The following is a 19,580-nucleotide window of genomic DNA, read 5'->3' as shown; positions in this document are numbered from 1 at the left end:
GTGGAGGACTACTCACGCATCACCTCGGATGAAGACATGGCGATGTAGAGGCCTCCGGCGGTGATTTCCCTCTCCGACAGGGTGCCGGGATGGACTGCATAACCCTCCCGAACTGGGGTTTCGGTTGACAATGTTATCTCTGGACAATGTCTCCATCAGAGCAAAGATCCATTGCTTGGCTGACGGGCTATCGATCAAAGTTATCTCTGGACAATGTCTCCATCAGATCAAAGATCCATTGCTTGGCTGACGGGCTACCGATCATACTCACATTCTCAGTGATATCTTCGTCCACCAGAGCCCATACTGATCATGCGACCGTGCAACTGATTAGGGAGTGGCACCACGAGTCCTCCGCCCCACAGATGGAGCAAGCGGGCGACGTCGCCATCTGACGGTGGCATCTAACATCGCCCGTAGGCAGTGATTGTTGCTCGAGTCTCCAGAGGAAGACACACAACTTGGAGGGCACCTGTACTTTCCATAGACGCGTCCAGGCTTTACCTTCCGCAGCAGTGCCTGAACCCGCTGCTCTTCCTTCCAATCAATCCTCTCGCCACTTCTATGTTTGAACCACGAGACGGTAAACTGAGCGTACTGATAAGATTCCACTCTTCTCATAGTGCCAGGCCCAAAAGTCATCCATCCGCTTGGTGCACAAGGGAATAGAGCAGATTGTCTCCACATCCATAGGAGAAAGAATTCCTTAAGCCGATCCACATTCCATGTAGCGTCCAAATTAATGAAGAAAGCAACCGACAGAGGTGGATTGGCTTTTAGGCACGCCAGTGGTCGCAGCATGAAGTCACGCGGTAACCAATTGTGATTCCATGCATGAGTATTCTCGCCGGTCCCGATACGCGTGATGAGCCCTTGTTTCATAGTCTCCTTCCCCTCCACGATAGCTCTCCATACATGTGAAGGAGAAGAACCTAAAGAGGCCTCCAGGAAATCAGTATTAGGGAAGTAAACGGCTTTCAGAATTCTTGAACTTAAAGCCTCCGGATTTTGTAGGATCCTCCAGGCTTGACGAGCCAACATAGCCAGGTTGAATAATTCAATATCTCGGAGCCCCATCCCTCCAGACAATTTTGGTGAGCACATCGTCTCCCAGGAAACCCAACATGGTTTGCGGTTTCCGTCTTTAGTCCCCCACCAGAAGCTTCGGAGCATAGAGTTGTTAGCCAAGCATAAGCCTCTTGGCAACTTGAAGCAGGACATGGAAAAAGTCGGGATTGCCTGTGCCACTGACTTTATCAATACCTCTTTTCCCCCGATGCAAGAGTTTTCTCTAGCCACCCTTGGACACTCTTCCATATCCGGTCCTTCAGGTATTTAAACGCCCCATTAGTGGATCTTCCCACATCAGAGAGCATTCCCAGGTACTTCTCATTAAGTGTCTCACTAGACACATTGAGTATAGTTTTCACAGAATGCCGACGAGACTCTGGGCATCCCTTGCTGAAGAAGATTGAAGACTTATCAAGGTTGATACGTTGTCCTGAAGCATTACAGTATTTATCCAGAATTTGATTCACTTCCATAGCTCCCTCATCACTAAACTTGACGAACAGCAGGCTATCATCCGCGAACAGGAGGTGATTCACAGCTGGCGCTGTGGAAGCAACCTTGATCCCTTGGAGATGCGATGATTGACGACTTTGTTTCAATAGGCCAGAGAGGCCCTCCGCTGCAAGTAAGAAAAGAAGAATAGGGGGGTATGGGGTCACCTTGACGTAGACCCCTGGATGGTCGGAACTCCTGAAGGGCCGTGCCATTAAACAGCACCGAGAAGGATACCGATGAGACTAGACTCATAATAAGGTTCACCCACCGTTGGTGAAACCCCATGCGAATCATAATCGCCCTTAGGTAAGCCCACTCAACTCGATCATAGGCCTTTCGCATATCAAGTTTCCGCGCACAGTGTTGGTGCTTCTTTGCGCTATTTCTCTTCATAAAGTGAAGACACTCATAAGCCGTAATTATATTGTCCGTGATCAGTCTCCCGGGGACAAAGGCCGACTGCTCTTCTGAGATGATCTCAGGAAGAATTTCCTTGAGTCTATTTGCTAAGACCTTTGATGCGATCTTGTAGACGACGGTGCACAAGCTAATAGTTGATGTAGTCAACTATACCATCTTTTTTTGGCAGGGCTAGTTTGGGCAACACACCCAAAAAGGCAAGGATCCAGGCCTAGCGCAGCCCACACAGAGAGACCCAGAGCCCAACACGCCAAGAAACACCACGGCAGGCAGTTCCATCCCAGCTCCAGCTCCAAGCAGGGAGAAGAAGGAAGCATTTCTCTCCCCCTTCCTTCCTTCCTCCGCACTCCACCTCGTCGCCATGGATGCAGACCTCCTGCAGCGCTGCCTCGAGGCCGGCGGCCGGGACTTCCTCCTCCACCATCCGTCCTCCCCTACCTCCCCCACATCCGCCTCCGCCGCGGCCGCCGCCTCCTCATCTTCTTCCATCCTCCAGTCCCTCCCCCTCCATGTGGTAAACCCTCTCCCCCTTCTCCCCCTTCTCCTCCATTTCTCCCCCCCTTTAATTCCATCCGCTGCTCCCCCTCCGATGCAGTCATTCGACCGCGGCTACTACCTCCTCGTCAAGGCGATCCAGGAGCTGCGCGAGCGCAAGGATGGCCTCGTCGTCACCGTCGGCATCGGCGGGCCCACCGGCTCCGGCAAGACCAGGTCGAGTACAACCATACTCCCCCGCGCGCAACCTCTTTCGTTTGTCAAGGAGCTGATTGATTAGTTCTTCATTTGGGGTTGGTGCTGCTCAGCTTGGCGGAGAAGGTGGCATCGGTGCTGGGCTGCGTCGTCATCGTATCCATGGAGAACTATCGCACGGGGGTAGGGGCCGACGAGGGCAGCGACATCGACTCGATTGACTTCGACGCCCTCGCCAGCAACCTCCAGGTACCTCTCTCAGAGCCGTTCGACTTGCGGGTGGGATTGGATGCGTTCAGGGTTGCTTGCTTTAGTGACGAGTCAGAGTGTAGCCAGAAATGGTGGGCGGCGTAAATGCTCTGTTTGGTTGCATTCTGTAGAGGTGCCTGCTGTCTGTTGCTGTTGAAGGAGAGTACTACAATTTATGCCGTCATGGGTGGGTGCATACGGGTATCTGGACTTATTTTTCCAGAAAGAGGACTGCCCATTTTCTTGTATTGGTGGTGTGGTACCATTTTCTGCTATAGTCCTTTGCACAAACAAATACAGTAATAAAACAGAGTCCAAAGAAGCCCGTGCTCCATGAAATTTGGCTGAAACACCAACTACTGTACAGTGAAATAGTATATGTCTTTTGTTAGTGATCTTTTAGTCACCTAAGGTCTAAAACCAAATTGTACGACTTACAGTTCACTTGGCCTAACAGTTGATGGAGGATGATCAGGTATAGCTCTTTTATACCATGTAGTTGAAATAGGATATGCAAATTTGGCAAACAGTACAGATGGGGGTAGCTAATGTGGGAAAAAGGGGTGTTCAGTTACTTCTGCCATTTTAAGCATGCATTCTGTGAATGAGTTGCAGTTCTAAGCCTAAAAGATCGATCCCTCTGGAGTACCATTGTTTTATAGAGCACGTGGCAGCCGATTGATTTGGTATTTTGGTCTTGTGGGCCATGTTTTGCCTGCTGCAGTACACAAACTAGAAATCTCTCCTCTGTCCAATGTTTCCAAAAATAGTGATTGCTCTTCTTATTTACACTTGATGTACGTAGCTAAATAAATAAATAATCCACTTTCTAACTATTTTTAGGTAACTTTTGTATGTAATAGTCTCTGTTTTGCTTGCTATCTTGACAATTCTCTGCTTATTTAGGTGTATGACAAGTAGCTTTACAATCATGTCTGCTGAGCAGGATCTAGTAAAGGGCAAAGATACATTGATGCCACTGGTTGATTTTCAAGAGAAGAAACATACAGGATGGAGACAACTGAAGATTTCGTCATCTGGAGTGGTGTGATATCTCAGAATACATGTTATACATCATTGACAGCCTTAGGATAAGATCATATTGCTATACTAATACAAGTTATCCTTATAGGTGATTGTCGATGGTGCTTATGCTCTGCATTCAACACTAAGGTCACTGCTAGACATTCGTGTTGCTGTGGTAAACCATTGGTTGAAAATCTTCTAATTACATAAAAATGGCTATGGCTCAAGTAAACGAGTAATCTTTTCCTCGATTTCAGGTTGGTGGTGTTCATTTTAGCCTGCTTTCTAAAGTTCAGCACGATATTGGAGATTCTTGTTCATTGGACTATCTGATTGATAGCATATTTCCGCTGTTCAGAAAGCACATTGAGCCAGACCTGCATCATGCTCAAGTACACATTTTGTAATTTTCTCTTTTTCTTGAGTCTGTAGTTACCATTTGTATATTGAGTTTGGACATAACCTATTTGAGTTGCTTGTGCAGATTAGAATTGATAACAGCTTTGTCTGCTCATTCCGCGAGCCCTACTACAAGCTAAAATGCAAGAATGAGGTCAGCAGTGGTTTCCTGTTGATTGATAACATATCATGTATGGAGTTTTGTATAACGTAATGTAATGCAGCATCTTTCTTTGCATGCACCATTCATGTAAACTGCCCTTGATTAATTCTAATCTTAGGCTGAAAATCTCAAGTTGCGGCAAAACCTGTTGTTGCTTGTGGATGGCCAGGGTATCAAAATTAAACGTAGTGTTGAATTGTGTACCTTAAGAGCTGAGCAGTATAGTTTGTTCCCATCTTTTAGATTGTCAATTTTCCCTTTTGCTTCACTTTTAGGAGACCACAATGTGACATAGTAGAGTAGAAATCATATTGGTTGTGTCAGACTTGTGTGGAAAACTAACCTGACGTTTTATACTCACATCATTTAGAGTACGTCTGCTGCTTACTGCTAGTTTCTTACGTTTGCATACTTCAGTCAATACTCCATCGAGTAAAAAATATGTAAAATCCTAGAATGGATGCACTCAATATTTCTATGATTGTTCAGACCAGATGTATGAAATGATGAATAGAAGCTTTTAAAAAATGCCTGTAATGGTATAAATTTATCAGGTCCTATAGATATATTACATTAGAAGTTGCTGATTAAATTTGTATTTTGGAGATCGTATTAGTTTCCAAATTGTCATTTATGTGTAAGTTGCTTTAGGATATTGTTAAATTAAAATCCACACATGTCAAACAATAATAAATCATCCGACAACATAAATCCCCTTGCTGTCCTAGAATGCGTGGCATAAACCTTTCAAACATTTGACTACTAATACACACAAAACCATCTTGATTTGTCACATGGAATGGTAATTATACATTTATCATCAGAATTACTCTCATGTTATTAGAATTAGTAATAATCAAAGATGTGTGTGGAAACTTTGTCAGTCCAAAATTATAGTAAAACAAAATGGAGTACATATTTATGCGGAACCTACAACCAGAATGTGCACCTGCTAATTACTTGTTCTTATACCTACTATTTGCAGTTATTTTGCTTCTTTAACTTTGTTTTGTCTTTGTAGTCACCAGATGGCCAGAAGTTCTATTCTTTCGATAGAAGTAAAGCAGAAACTGTGAAGTGCGTATCCTTTTTACCTTTATGTACATTCATCCAGAGTTGCTCTATATCAAGGTCTTTTGTAGATTCACCAGGCTTATGTCTGTTCACCATTTCAGCTTGTGACCATCGTTTTTCTTACAACTATTTCAGCTTTATTGAGATGTACCTTAGGCCGCCTTCTGCTTCTGAAGAAATGAAAATTGATGATTGGATTAAAGTTACACAATGTGGTATAAGATATTACCTGTCTCTCGGGGACCAGCGGATTGTTGACAAGTTCTTTATTATCCGTCCAAAAGCTGAGTTTGAGGTATGCAAATGATCTTATCATCTTAAACCTCTGTAATTGTTAAATTGTATAATAAAAGCAACTGAATATCGACACCAAGTTAGCCCCAAGTACAAGGAAGAGAATTGGTGTTAACTTACTAAGTCCAGGAGGGAGGGGAAGGCGAGGTCGGTTCAAAACACTTGAATGGTCAAACACAAGCAAAATATTCCTGGAACTGAACAGATACCTTGCATTGGTTCAGTTTTGCCCATTTGACGGTGGAAGTATAGACTAGAACAGTGCACCTACGCGAACTCTACAGCCAGATTTTCCATGACCACCTTACCTCTGCAGATTTATGGTTTAGTACTGAGAACAATTTAGGGCTTAATTTCATGGAAGCAGTATATATAGCACCAGGGTAACAGTGAGTTCGGATTTCGGGCCACCGATATGATATGTTGCATATTCACTTGCAGTTTCTTCTGCATGGCTTCCATTACTGATGAGTGTAGGAAAAATAGAAGCATATTTGTTCTTCGTTGACTTTTTCCATTATTATAGATATAATAGAGGAAACTGTGTCCAGTAAAAAGGGTAATATATATTGCTAGTTACTACCAAGTCTACCATAGATGTTCTGTGAACTCTTATGCTGTTGTGCGTAAACAAAATCGGTGAGCTACTGATTTTTACGAATTTCTGGTATAAATCAATTCGATTATGTGCCGTTTTGGTTTCATTTGTTTCTGATGTATGCCATACTTCTAATTTTCATATCCTGCGCATATGATAATGTATAGGATTGCATAACTTGCTTTCAGTAGTAGCTTGCAAATTTTCCAGTAACAGGCAAGTGGAGCAAAACAATATTCTTTTCTGTAAAACACATTTTTACGTGGTTCTGTAAAACACACTAGTAGATATATTACTGGAAGCAGAAACTGTAGCTTCAGTTTTCAATAATTGTGCAAATTAATGGAAGTAATTCGTTCTTGTGTGGACTGAATGCTAATGATCTAATAGTTAAAAATACTCTCTCCATTCTCTAATAGATGCCATTCTAGTATTGAAAAGTACTACCTCTGGAACGGAGGTAGTTGTTTCTAAATACATGTCATTTTATCATTCCAAGATAACCAGCACCAATTTTTCTCTGTCATACCCCTCCTTTTGGCTATTTCCAGTTTTCAGTATGTACTAGAGTAAAGCACCAAAGGTAATGCGCGCCTTAGCGAGGAGGGGTGATGTAGTCTTTTCCACATGTATCTTGGTTGAAGCGCAAATTCATAAAATGTTATGCATTTTATGGTGGGTTTAGTACGTTATCAGAACAGAAATTTCAACTGGATTTGACCTTTTTTTATTGTTTTCCTATTTTTGAATGTGTCTCAGGTTGGACGTACAACTCTTGGAGGATTGTTGGCCTTGGGATATAGTGTTGTTGTTAGCTTTAAGCGTACATCCAGAACTGTCAACAGAAATCAGTTATTGATAGCAGCAGAGACCATTGACACCCTAAATGAGTCCTTTTTGGTGTTAAAAGGCCCAAGTAGGAAGGTAACTCTTGGATACTGTTTGTTTACTTTATGCTTGTATGTAATAGCAACAGTTCGAAACCGTGATCAGCCAGTTGTGCTGTGTCATTCTTTTGATTTCTTTGGAATGTTGCTCTGTTAAAATTTATGCTAATAGAATGTAACAACCAGTCTCTCCCTCATTCTCTGATACTTACACGTCTATATCCTCATCTTGGTACTCTAAATAATTTGGAAGTTCTTGTGCTAAATTGGAACCTTGACTCTTGGAGTACATGCTTGTGGATTCCCTAGACATGCCTGGTGTTTGTTTAACAACTTTGGTAGCTTCTGTCTTGTACTAAATGTGGCCCTTCTTGATGAGTTGTATGCCACATCCTCCTGCTTCACTAGACTCGTTTTCGGAAGGGCCAACGCATCAACAATTAAGTATCACCGTATAATCCAGGCTCTGCAGTTCTTTTTGGGCAAGCAATGCGAGTGTAGGTGCCTCATGCACAATTGCTGGTGACAAGCTGTTTTGCCTTTGTGCACCAAGCCTGTCAGGATCCTGATGGATCTGACGAGAAGAGGATCATGAAGAACAGGGATTTGAACGGAATCAATAGATAAACTAGGTAAATTGCAAGATAAGTTGCAGGAAAATAAATATGGTAAAATTTTGGTTTCATTTCTTGTTTTTTATCACAAGATACAGTGGTAGGTTATATAGACCGAACCAACTGCTAGATGCCAACTTAAAGTGGAATCCCTAATACGACCTTACCTACCAAGTACCAACATACTAACGGGGTGGGAACCAGACGCTGGGGGGGGGGGACCAGACGCGGGTGCTGGGTAGGAGGAGAAGGTGCAATACATATATATGGAGGGAAACCTTATACAACGGGGTAATCAGAAATGTTTGAACAGCTACAACACATATATGCAATATTACAAAGTTGTAATTATCCATAGAGCTGAAGTTCTACAAAATTTTCCCTTCCAAACGAGCTATAAGGCTGTTTTGAGCTCGTATAGCTTTCTTTTCTAATTAGGTTTTCAGTTGATAAGGTTAGCGCTTTAACATTGCTTCATTATTACTTTTCAAGTGAAGGGAGGGTGAATTCTAGATGATCTCATTTGAATTTCCTTTAACTCCTCATCTTAAAACCTTTAGGTGTCTTTTGATTTTGATTGTTATTGTACTTCAGGCATGTTCTGAAAATGTTACTGACTTGCATATTTTAGACCGTTGCAGCAGAAGCTTCTAATATTGGTTTAAAGGGTCCATGGATAACAAAGTCCTACCTGGAAATGATCCTGGAGAGCAAAGGTAAAAGTTTTGTTTTAGTATTTTGTGTTTCCAACAAAAACTATCTGCTGATATATATCTTATTCGTCTAGGGGTTCCACGACTTAATACACCCCCACCAGTATCTAGCAAACTACTGACTGAAAGTCAAGAGAAGAAAATTACTGTGCCCAAACCAATCCGTGTTCTTACTGATAGAGTTGCAAATCTTGATGACTTTGCGCAACCATGGACTAGGTCTCCACCCAAAAAGTTTGACCAGGAACCTCCTCTCGGAAAATGGCAGTTTATTCCAGGTTTTCAACTTGTTACTTTGGATTGGAATTATGTGATGCTTTCACATGTTATTTATTTGAAAAGGGGAAAACATATTTCTTCTCGTACTGGCTCCAAGGTTTTTTTTTTTTTCTGTGCAATATCTCATGATTATCTCTAACGACTATCAGATTCTTCTTCAAGAAGTAAAATCCAGCTAGCACCCCTGCCAGATTCTTATGACTTAGATAGGGGTCTTCTTCTATCAGTTCAAGCAATTCAGGTAAATGTACCCCATTACATATTTTCGAGGCAGTATGCATGCACATATCGAAGGAGTTCTTTAATCTTTGCCTTTCAGGCAGTGTTGGAGACCAAAGGATTTCCCGTCATTGTTGGGATTGGTATGGATGAACCTTCTTATATCTTACCTAATCTATGTGGAGTAGTGTAGCATTTCAAGTAAAATATATAGATCAAGTATCAGGGTCCTTGACAAGTACAAAGACAATAAGACCTTCTCTTTTTGTTGGCATAGCTCAAAGGCATATGGGGGATTTTACAATTTGCCACACTTTTCTTTACACTTCTATTATTTGCCACACCTTGTGTGACTGATGGCCCTTTGCCTCAGATATTATTGGTAGCAATTTCACATTCCTGAGTTCTTTAATCTTTGTCTTTCGCGCTCTCTTCAACTTGACTTCGGTTGCACAATCAAGTTTTTTTAAACCAAGTTTCACATAATCCTAATTGAATTGATATTTTGTACATGTACTGCACTACATGACTGCCATAATATGGGCAATTCTACGTATAATTTTCAAGGAACAAATATGCAGTAGTTATGCTGCTGCAACCTTTGTACAAGTCATGTCTACGGTGCTGGATTCTTAGAGCATCCCTGTATATAGTTTTTCTTTAAGGAGTAACTAGTTGTTCAAGTGTCATGTTTCTTGCTTGTGTTCTGATGCCAGTACTTGTTGCATGTGCTATTCTGGTAATTGAATAGAAAGTTAGAGTTGTGGAGGCGAACTCTAGAATCGAAAGGTTTTAGGCTTAGTAGAACTAAAACTGAATACATGAGGTGCAGTTTCAGTTCTACTAGGCACGAGGAAGGAGAGGTTAGCCTTGATGGGCAGGTGGTACCGGAGAGAGACACTTTTCGATATTTGGGGTCCATGTTGCAGAAGGATGGCGATATCGATGAAGATGTGGGCCACCGAATCAAGGCTGGTTGGATGAAGTGGCGCCAAGCTTCTGGCATACTCTGTGACAAGAGAGTGCCACAAAAGCTAAAAGGCAGGTTTTATAGGACAACTATCCGACCTGCGATGTTGTATGGCGCGGAGTGTTGGCCAACGAAGAGACGACATATCCAACAGTTAAGTGTAGCAGAGATGCGCATGTTGAGATGGATATGTGGCCACACAAGAAAGGATCGGGTACGGAATGACGTTATACGGGAGAGAGTTGGGGTAGCACCGATTGAAGAGAAGCTGGTCCAACATCGTCTCAGATGGTTTGGACATATCCAACGGAGGCCTCCGGAAGCGCTAGTGCATAGTGGACGGATAAAGCGTGCTGAGAATGTTAAGAGGGGTCGTGGTAGACCAAACTTGACATGGGAGGAGTCCGTTAAGAGAGCCCTGAAGGTTTGGAATATCGACAAAGATTTAGCCATGGACAGGGGTGCGTGGAAGTTAGCTATCCACGTTCCGGAACCATGACCTGGCTTCGAGATCTTATGGGTTTCAACTCTAGCCTACCCCAACTTGTTTGGGACTGAAAGGCTTGGTTGTTGTTGTTGTTGAATATAACTTATTCTTGAACTGGCGAAATTGTCTGCTTAACAGAGAAAATATTTCTATTCACTAAATACAAATACTACACTGGTCACAAAGATAGTTAAAATGAACTATACGGTAGTTACAAAATCAGAATTCACAGGACTGAACCTAGCTCAGTTGGTGGGAGGCGTGGGTGTACCCAGGTTCGCGCTCTCTTCAACTTGACTTCGGTTGCATATTTCTTCTATCAAAGAAAGTTGCCTGATTCCTCTTTGGTAATCTCATCCTTTTGAAGTCAGAATTCACATCGTAAATTTGCAAATCATATCAGTCAAAACATACCCAACTGTATTTTTTTTTGGTAATAATGAAATCAACGGAGGTGGAAACATGCAAATCAATAACCTTACTTAATTTGCGGGGTCTTGGGACAGGAATTTCTAGGCAGCCTTTCCCTTGCATTTCAAGACCTCCAGGACACAAGTGGAGATACTCTACCACTGCGCCAGGACCGCCTTCCAATCTTATTTTAGTGTAATTGAAATTGAAAATAATAGCCTTGAACAATCTTACCCCTACTAGCCCAGGTTTATGACCAGTGTGTTATAACTTCATAGCAAAGATATCACTCCCTCTAGCAGTGAATGCTTCTTCTCTATTTGGTTAAGTTATTATTATTTTCTTGCCCTTATTTGTAGGTGGTCCTAGTGGATCTGGAAAAACAAGTTTAGCTCAGAAGATGGCCAACATAATTGGCTGTGAAGTTATAAGCTTGGAAAGTTATTACAAGCCTGAGCAAGTGAGGGACTACAAATATGATGAGTATAGCTCATTGGATATTGCTTTGCTGACTAAGGTGATGCCATTTTCATTAACTAAATCCACAGATCAGTTTGTGTGTTGTCAGTGAATTGCAATCTTTTATGCCAGAAAATAGAATTGTTCAAACTTATTTTTTAATATGCTTCCAAATTCTGTCCATGGAAATTTAGTTGAAAAGCTATGGTTCTGAAACCTTGTAGTAAGCAGCAATTTTACCAGGTCTTTTGACTACAAAACTGTAGATTTTGTGCTGAAGCGCACCATGAAGATTGTCTCAGAAGGTTCCTGTTTATTGAGGATGCACTAATCTCTAAAATTGTTGTCATACCACATCATTCTGTTTGCAGCCTTTTCAGAATATTGTTTTGACTTGTGCAGTTTAGGTTCTTTGTACATGATGTGAATAGGCATGTAGTAGGTTTTTCTTTGCTGCCTGTTGAATGTGGACTTTTCTTTGCACTGCAGAATATTACAGAGATCAGAAACAGTCATAAAGCAAAACTCCCTTGCTTTGACTTCGAAAAGTTCACCAGAAGTGGATTCAAGGAGTTTCAAGTGTCCGAGGAATGTGGAGTGGTAACTAACTCAACTCATCTACCACTTCCATAGTTTTAGGTCGTTTGAGCGCCTTTTGTTATGATTCATTTGATCAGCAGGGATCGCCTTGCTACCTTGGTGAACACTGAGTCCAGAAGAGAGTCATTTTTGTCAGTAAATAATTACTTGTGTAGTTTGGTGTCACTAGTTAAAAGCCCAATGCTTTTCTACAGATAAAAATATTTTTTATGATCAAACATCACTCTAGTTCTTTGTGTTTAGGCTTCCAGCCCAGCATTATTTTCTTTCTGCCCTTACATTTGTACACATTATAGATTAATCTAAATTGTTTCTTGGCTTCCTGTTTTGGACTACCAGGTAATCTTTGAAGGTGTCTATACTTTGCATCCTGCCATAAGGAAATCACTGGATTTGTGGATTGCAGTTGTAAGTTCTGTGCTTCAAATATTGTACAAATGTTGGTCTAGTCACATTTTTCTGCTATATCTGGAGATTAACTCTATTCCCTTGTACCAGTTTGGTGGAGTTCATTCTCATCTTATTGCAAGAATACAGAGAGACAAGAATCGTGCAGGCTTTTCTATTTCCCAGAGTGAAATTATGACCACTGTGTTTCCGCTATTTCAACAATATATAGAACCACATCTTGTCGATGCTCATGTTGGTACAAGAGACATGAGTATTATTAGCTTATTTAATTTATGTCATATGTGATAGTGGTCTGGACTCATGCAATGTTTCTTTACCTTCTTTGCAGCTGAAGATTCAAAACGATTTTGATCCTGTGCTCTCTCCTGAAAGCTCACCTTTTGTTTTAAAAAGTACAAAACAGGTAATTTATGCAGCTTTATATGGCACACTTCACGTTTCCACTAGTTAATGATTATGAATATTTTCTTCATTTATTATAAAAAATAGGTATTCTACAAAGACATACTAAAAGTGCTAGATGCCAGTAAGGTCTGCAGCTCTGTCCAGAACTTCACTGATGTGTACTTAAGACTTCCTGGTATACAATCAAATGGACAGCTGACAGAAGGCGAGTGTATTAGGGTCAGAATATGTGAAGGAAGATTTGCATTGTTAATACGAGAGGTTTGTGTACCTTCTGCATTTCCATTTTATCTCTGTTTTATTGACACAGGTCAATGGTATAATACCACGTCATCTTTTCAACTTATCCAGCCTATAAGGGAGGGGAATTTTATTATCCAGCCAAAGGTTGATTTTGATATTAGTGCCAGCACTGTGGCAGGACTTCTTAAGCTTGGGTATGTTGTGTCGTACGGTATTCTCCTTCACTGTTCATATTTTCTTGAGAAATTCATACCAAAAGTTCACAAGATACTTGATCAGACTTGTCATATAGGTTCTTAACCTTCAAGACTGTCTTAGAAGGTTCTTCTACTTGTCTAGTAGGCCATTGAGAACATTTCAATAAATTTAGTGCTAATATGATTAATGTTACATACATATTACTGATGAAGGTGCTATACCATATGTCAACAAGATGGCCTCTTTAATAAAAAAATCAACATCAGCTTGCCATCAGCCCGTCGTAGACCCTTCCAGCATATCATTCAAACTTGTAGCTAATTGCACCAAAATTACAAAAATAGAACATTGTTCATGTGGTATCTGCATTCAAGTTTAGGGACCCATTGTACTCTCTAGTCTTCATTTAATTTTGTAATTAAGAGCATCTCCAACAGACTCCCAATCGCACCGCACGCTAAAATCAGTTTACAGTGCCAGATTTCCTGTTTTAGCGTGCGCGGGACAAAAATAGCGCGCGCAAAACATGTGTTTTCCCGGTGCTGTAAAATGCAGCGCGCTGGCGCATCCACAAACAGAAATCAACAAGAAATATAGCACTAGGAAGATCAAACACAACCAAATAAGTCAAACATAAATAGTTTCGATATTATTACAACACAATCAGATGGTTTATTGTCAATAGAACAAATTGTGAATCAATAAAATACAACAACTACAAATGAGACAAAATTACTGTTGCCCATTCCATGTCCACCACTCTTCGATCAGATCATCCTGAAGATGAAGATGAGCATCCTCGTTCCGAATAGCTTTGTAGGAGGCAATATACTTGGCCACTGTCTCTTCTCTCCCACGTACTCGAACTGGGCGGCCCATCAACGCATAGTGAAACTAGTCATTGTCTTAACCACGCTCATCCTCGATGATCATGTTATGCATGATGACACATGCATTCATGGGGGACCTCTTGATCCCAAAATCTTATCCAAGACGGACAGGTCGCGCTGCATACCTTCAAGCACCTTGCGGGCGCTCCGGATGCCGGGAAGTGCATGTGGCGATTTGGCGGCGGCGGATAGGCGATTCGGCCGCCTGGATGCGCGGTGGCTACAGGAGAGTGGCGCATCGTCGATTTTCCGCGTCGGAGGAGAAGGGGGTGGAGGATTCAGCGGCGGCGGAGCGGCGCGCGGAAGTTTCAGAGCGGCAGTTGGCTTTTGTGCGCTCTCTCATTTTCTTTTACCGCGCGCGGTGCCATGTGTGCCAAATACCCAGCGCGCTGGGCCGCAGTTTTGCGCGCTGGAATTTTTTTACCGCGCGCTCTATTTTCGTGTGTCTGTTCAAGCGCTACTTTCCGACGCGGGCGCGCTAAATTGGCGGTTTTTACCGCGCGGGCGTGATTTAGCGCGTCTTTTGGAGATGCTCTAAGTGCATATTTCCTTTCTTACAACATACTTGAAAAAAATGTTACATATGGACTCCTGGAAATTTTAGGAGACAGTAGTTGTTGATAAAAAATGTTTTGGCAATATAAGTAGAAACCTGAAACTTAGTCCTGCTATATGACCACTGATTATCTCACAAAAAGGTGCGTTTTCAGGCAGTTAAATCATCAGCTGGTATGCCAAAAGCTTACTATTTGCATGCTAAATCATCCGCATCTCTTTGGAATATAGTGAAGTAGTATGATGTATTATTTTCTTTCCCCACTTTGCAGTTACCAAGCTGTTGCATACATCGAAGCTTCTGCTGTGATTTACCAAGACGGAAAGGTTATTGTTTCTCTTATGAGTTATATTCATTTTCCATTTTTGGAAAGTCAATTTACTGGAATGAAGAAATGCATTCCCCATGATCTACGGTTTGTGGTTCTTTATAAGTGTATTACTATTGCTGGATGGGTTATGATTAAGGACCATAGACAGTGGCGGAGCTTGAAACAAAACCATGGGCGGCCAGTCTAGAAGAAAACACACAAAAAATAAATTTGTTTTCAACCAAACCAGTTCACTAGATCATTAATTTTTTTTTTTAGATTTCTTGGCGATTCCTGGCCTTGCCGGAACTGAAGTTTGTTATCATCGCGTATCAAGCTACCCATTACTTGAATTTTTTATCAACATATGCTAATCAAATCCACGGTCTTATAGATTTAACCATACTAGGCTGCACCTGCGGTGATTTTGGGCCGTCCTCCTGGTTGTGGGCGCGACACTGCTGCCTCTGCGCCGCTCATGCTCCACCGGTTACTGCTTATTTTGTTTCTAACTTGCTAGATTAGGGATTGCGAGGTGCACCCATTCCCATCGTGGTTTTTGTCAAGAAAATAAGGAGTAGGAGACTGGGGAAATCGAGCGAAGGAGACAGGCAATGTCACGGGCCAGCCAATGCATGTTGATCGGATGGGCCTCCGATACATAGTAATCAACATTCGTTTAGCAAAATACTTGGGCGGGCCATGGCCCAGTTTGGCCCCAACTAAGCTCCGCCAGTGACCATAGATGATAGCAACTCCAACACGTTGAAGGCGTATTATCCGCAGTAGTACCAAGTTTACAGAAAGAATTGTCCCATTAACATCCTGGACCATGGAGCTTCTTAGAATAAATTTGTTAACATCATATCATTGCAGAGTCCAGTTTAACGCATCTGACATATCATTACATTGTATATCTTGGATCTTGTTACTCAAAAGGTGTGCATTTCATATAAGGACCAGTGGTGTTCATCAACAGACAACCTGTGGTGCAATATTTACCATGTTCTAGCTGTTGATGTACATTTAATGGTCTATAGTTCAGGACAGCCATTTTTTTATCAGGTTTTTGAAAGTGTTGATTAATGCGTATGCACAATTGTTGAAATATGCTGAATACAGTATTTTCTTTTATGGAACTTTACAGCTAGGACTTGCACAAATCAAATAAAAGGTCACCAACACCACAATCAATAATACAATTTAGTTTATGTATGTAAAGAAGTGGTTACATTTTGTTCAAATAAGCTATTTTTTATCAACCTGTATCCATATTCATATCAATTCAGAAATCAAATCAATACGTGTTTGCAAAGAAAAACGTTAGGGTACCTTGGCAGTCCAATGTGTGAAACTGTGAATATAAACTAATGTTGGCATAATGACAATATTCTTACATGGAAGAGAAAGTCGATTTAGGACCCTGAATGTTGGTATGCGGTTTGCGTTAAACTTACATTTGTCAAACCCAGATACTCGCGATGCTTGACTTTCAAAACAGAGTCACTTTGAACCCTGATGTGATTTTAACAGTGGTTTTGTCAATTAGACAGATTTCTTGTGTTTTTTTACCTTTTCTGTACAGTAATATCTCTATAGCAATGTTGATTGCTGTAACTTTTATCAACACTGCATGTTACAATAGATTCATTGTATCTGTCTTAATCACTGTTTGCTATGTGCTAACACTTTATTTTATTTAAATGAAGATTCTTATAGAAGTTGACCATCTACAAGGCGTGACCAATCCATATATTCAAATTAAAGGAACAAACAAGGAGATAGTTTCCTCTGCTGCTTCTGCTCTCAGCCTAGATGGTTCATACACGACAAAGGTCTTAAAATCTGTAGGTTGTCCATTTAGATCAAACATTTACACTTTGCTGATGATTTCGTGTACATTTTCTTGTTTTATTGGTGCTTTGCAGAGTTATCTTCAAATTATTTTGGAGAGTTTACCAGCGGATGATAATGTTCCTGCTGGTATTCATACCCAGCAAGCTGCTAGGCTACAGGAACTAGTTGAGTTCATCCAATCACAAGTATGTTAATTTCAAGACAACATCTTGGATCTTATTTGTACGTTATACCCGTGTTATATATTCTTGAGTAACCTGTCTTCATAGCTGTTTTTTAAGGCGACCAAAGCATCATTACCTACTTGTTTCTTTCATCTTCATGTATCATTAATTTTTCCAGGATATTTTCTCAACAATTTTCTGTTTTCAAGTCACACGAGAATGTTGTTAAAGTAATGAATAGTATAAATTCTGGTTAAATTCATTGACATGGGAGACATGAAGATATGATCGCGTGGCAGTTGTAAAAAAAAAAAAAAAAAGATTGTGAGCTGACCTTTACTTCAGCGTAGGCTGGTGTATAGCGTGCACTTCATGGTTTAAGTACATGTAGCATCATGCCTACCCAGTTATTATTGCCTGAACACCATGGATTGCGAGTCGAAAGACTAGTCGAGACTAGTCGACGACTAGTCTACGAGTCGCATTTGCAAGGTCGACTCGGCCAGTCGACTCGACTCATTTGATGAGTCGATCGAGTCGATCGACTAGTCTTGACTAGTCTCGACTAGTCCAGGTTTGTGAGTCTGTCGACTTAAAAAATGACCCCACATGTTATAATTTTTTCCATTCTTTCCTCCCATTCCCATTTTCCCCTGTGTTCCCCCGTGAAACCAAGATCGAGAGACAGTTTCCCCCGCTCAAACCCAAAAGCCAAAACACATCTTGGTGTTCTCTCCCTTGGCCGCCGCCTCTGCAAGAACCTGCTGGCCATTGGAAGGAATTGCCCAGGTTTTCCCCCACTCCCCTGTCCCCAACCTGTAGGCTGCTGGTTCATGGACAAGAGGAAGGCCTTGGCCATTGGAAGGAATTGCCCAGGTTTTCCCCCACTCCTCTATCCCTAGCCTTATATTCTATCCTACATTAAACACATTAGTAATTTAGTGTTAAACATGAGTCTTGCTGAGTCGAGACTAGTCTTGACTAGTCTCTGAGTCGCTGCCCCAGAACGACCTGTCGACTCGTCGACTCGCAATCCTTGCTGAACACACAGACAAGAAGAAACGAGAAATACCCTATCTACCCAACTGCCAAACCCCCAATTCTCCATTCTCCCATTGTCAGGCATAAACACCAACAGAGCGCAGGGCCAGCAACTAAGCTGGCTGCAGCGCTACACATTCTGTTTGCCTTCAATTTTGGTTTTCATACTATTGTGGAAAAGATTGGTGCTATTGTATCATCTCCTGTGGAAGTTTAGGTTTTTTTTTTTTGTAGTAATTTGGACCTTTGATAGGCAAAGGATGGTGACCTTGTTGTGATTTTTGGTACCTGCATTTTCTGCTTGAATAACCAGCGCGGAAGCATCACATTTGTTTTGTGAGGCTGGATTGCACTCCTGAACATCAAACTCCCGAGGATGTATTTTTCCTACATATGTGATATGTGTGAAACTTGTCGATTTGATCCTGTGATATAGTAGTGGACATGTTCATGTGACGAGATTTTATTGCTGCTGTTCTTTCTCAATTATATTCAGCAATTTATATTCTTATCTATTGAGATAACCCCTATTGCAGGGTGGGAGCTTCAATTCTGATTTATCTTCACCTATGAGAGAAAATTCTTCAACAGATGGCATGATTGATGATCTGCACTCCAGGATAAAGAAGCTTGAGAGATGGAATACAATAAATATGGTGATTGTTACTCATCTCTTAGCTTGTAGATCCATTAACTTTTGTTAATATAGGGTTCAGTTTACATTTACCGGCACTGCAGATCATGGTCATCAATTTAACTCAATTCGTTCTTCTGCAGGTTTTATGGACGATACTGCTGTCTGCTCTTGTTGGATATTCACTATACCAAAAAAGACGTCATTAATAGGCCATACAATTGACCTCAACTGAACCACGCCAGTATGTAATGTGCTGATTAGTGCAGAAGCCCAAATGTTTCTCTTTTGATTACTCCCAGGAAAGTTAATATGAAAAGTTAATATTTGACATTTACCTTTTATGATTTTTGCAGGAACTTTTTATTCTGATGTTTTGGCATGGTTGATGAACAGAATCATTTGACAGTTTATTGGTAGGCTAGTGCATATAAGATCATGGCGTCTGACATGTAAAATATTCATGCACCACAGGTATACTGTAACTGAAAGTAAAGAGGATGTACGTGATGCAGAGTGCTGACGGAGTTTATTCTTGCCGCAGTTACTGTTTCAACAGAAGGGCATATGAGCTGTGATTGTTATAGGGATGGAGAGACAGTGAGAGTGTGAGACACTGTCAAAATGAGCTCGCATTGTTAATTAACTAGTGAAAAAGAACGAACGATAAAATAAAATGGCACGTGGTAAAAAAGGTCAAGATTAGAAACAACATGGACAACACATGCAAAAATGGTCTGCCTAAGTCTGAAT

At 41.3% G+C, this 19,580-nt stretch overlaps 1 protein-coding gene across 1 annotated transcript; it reads left to right on the top strand.

Moving 5' to 3' along the window:
* Nucleotides 1–2,236: 2,236 nt before the first annotated feature.
* LOC127334182 (uncharacterized) lies at nt 2,237–19,370 on the top strand. The gene is made up of 27 exons (XM_051360602.2): nt 2,237–2,500; nt 2,582–2,697; nt 2,790–2,925; nt 3,872–3,970; nt 4,058–4,126; nt 4,209–4,343; nt 4,436–4,504; nt 5,535–5,590; nt 5,723–5,882; nt 7,239–7,403; nt 8,612–8,696; nt 8,768–8,971; nt 9,122–9,213; nt 9,292–9,334; nt 11,419–11,576; nt 12,008–12,118; nt 12,458–12,526; nt 12,617–12,760; nt 12,858–12,932; nt 13,019–13,195; nt 13,286–13,371; nt 15,093–15,147; nt 16,841–16,966; nt 17,060–17,173; nt 18,730–18,849; nt 18,971–19,071; nt 19,184–19,370. The coding sequence occupies exons 1-26, from the start codon at nt 2,348–2,350 to the stop codon at nt 19,034–19,036; spliced, it is 2,883 nt and encodes a 960-aa protein (XP_051216562.1). The 5' UTR covers nt 2,237–2,347; the 3' UTR covers nt 19,037–19,071; nt 19,184–19,370.
* The last annotated feature ends 210 nt before the right edge of the window (nt 19,371–19,580 follow it).

Source organism: Lolium perenne, unplaced genomic scaffold (assembly GCF_019359855.2).
Source record: "Lolium perenne isolate Kyuss_39 unplaced genomic scaffold, Kyuss_2.0 unplaced26, whole genome shotgun sequence".
NCBI lineage: Eukaryota > Viridiplantae > Streptophyta > Magnoliopsida > Poales > Poaceae > Lolium > Lolium perenne.
Note: the sequence above shows the minus strand (reverse complement) of the source record. Positions and strands in the feature narration are given on the sequence as shown.

Excerpts from the sequence above, each read along its gene's own strand:
- LOC127334182 (XM_051360602.2), top strand. The coding sequence starts at position 2,348 with ATGGATGCAGACCTCCTGCAGCGCTGCCTCGAGGCCGGCGGCCGGGAC. Across the intron at positions 13,196-13,285 it reads TTGCATTGTTAATACGAGAG|CCTATAAGGGAGGGGAATTT; the intron begins GTTTGTGTACCT and ends CAACTTATCCAG. Across the intron at positions 15,148-16,840 it reads TGATTTACCAAGACGGAAAG|ATTCTTATAGAAGTTGACCA; the intron begins GTTATTGTTTCT and ends ATTTAAATGAAG.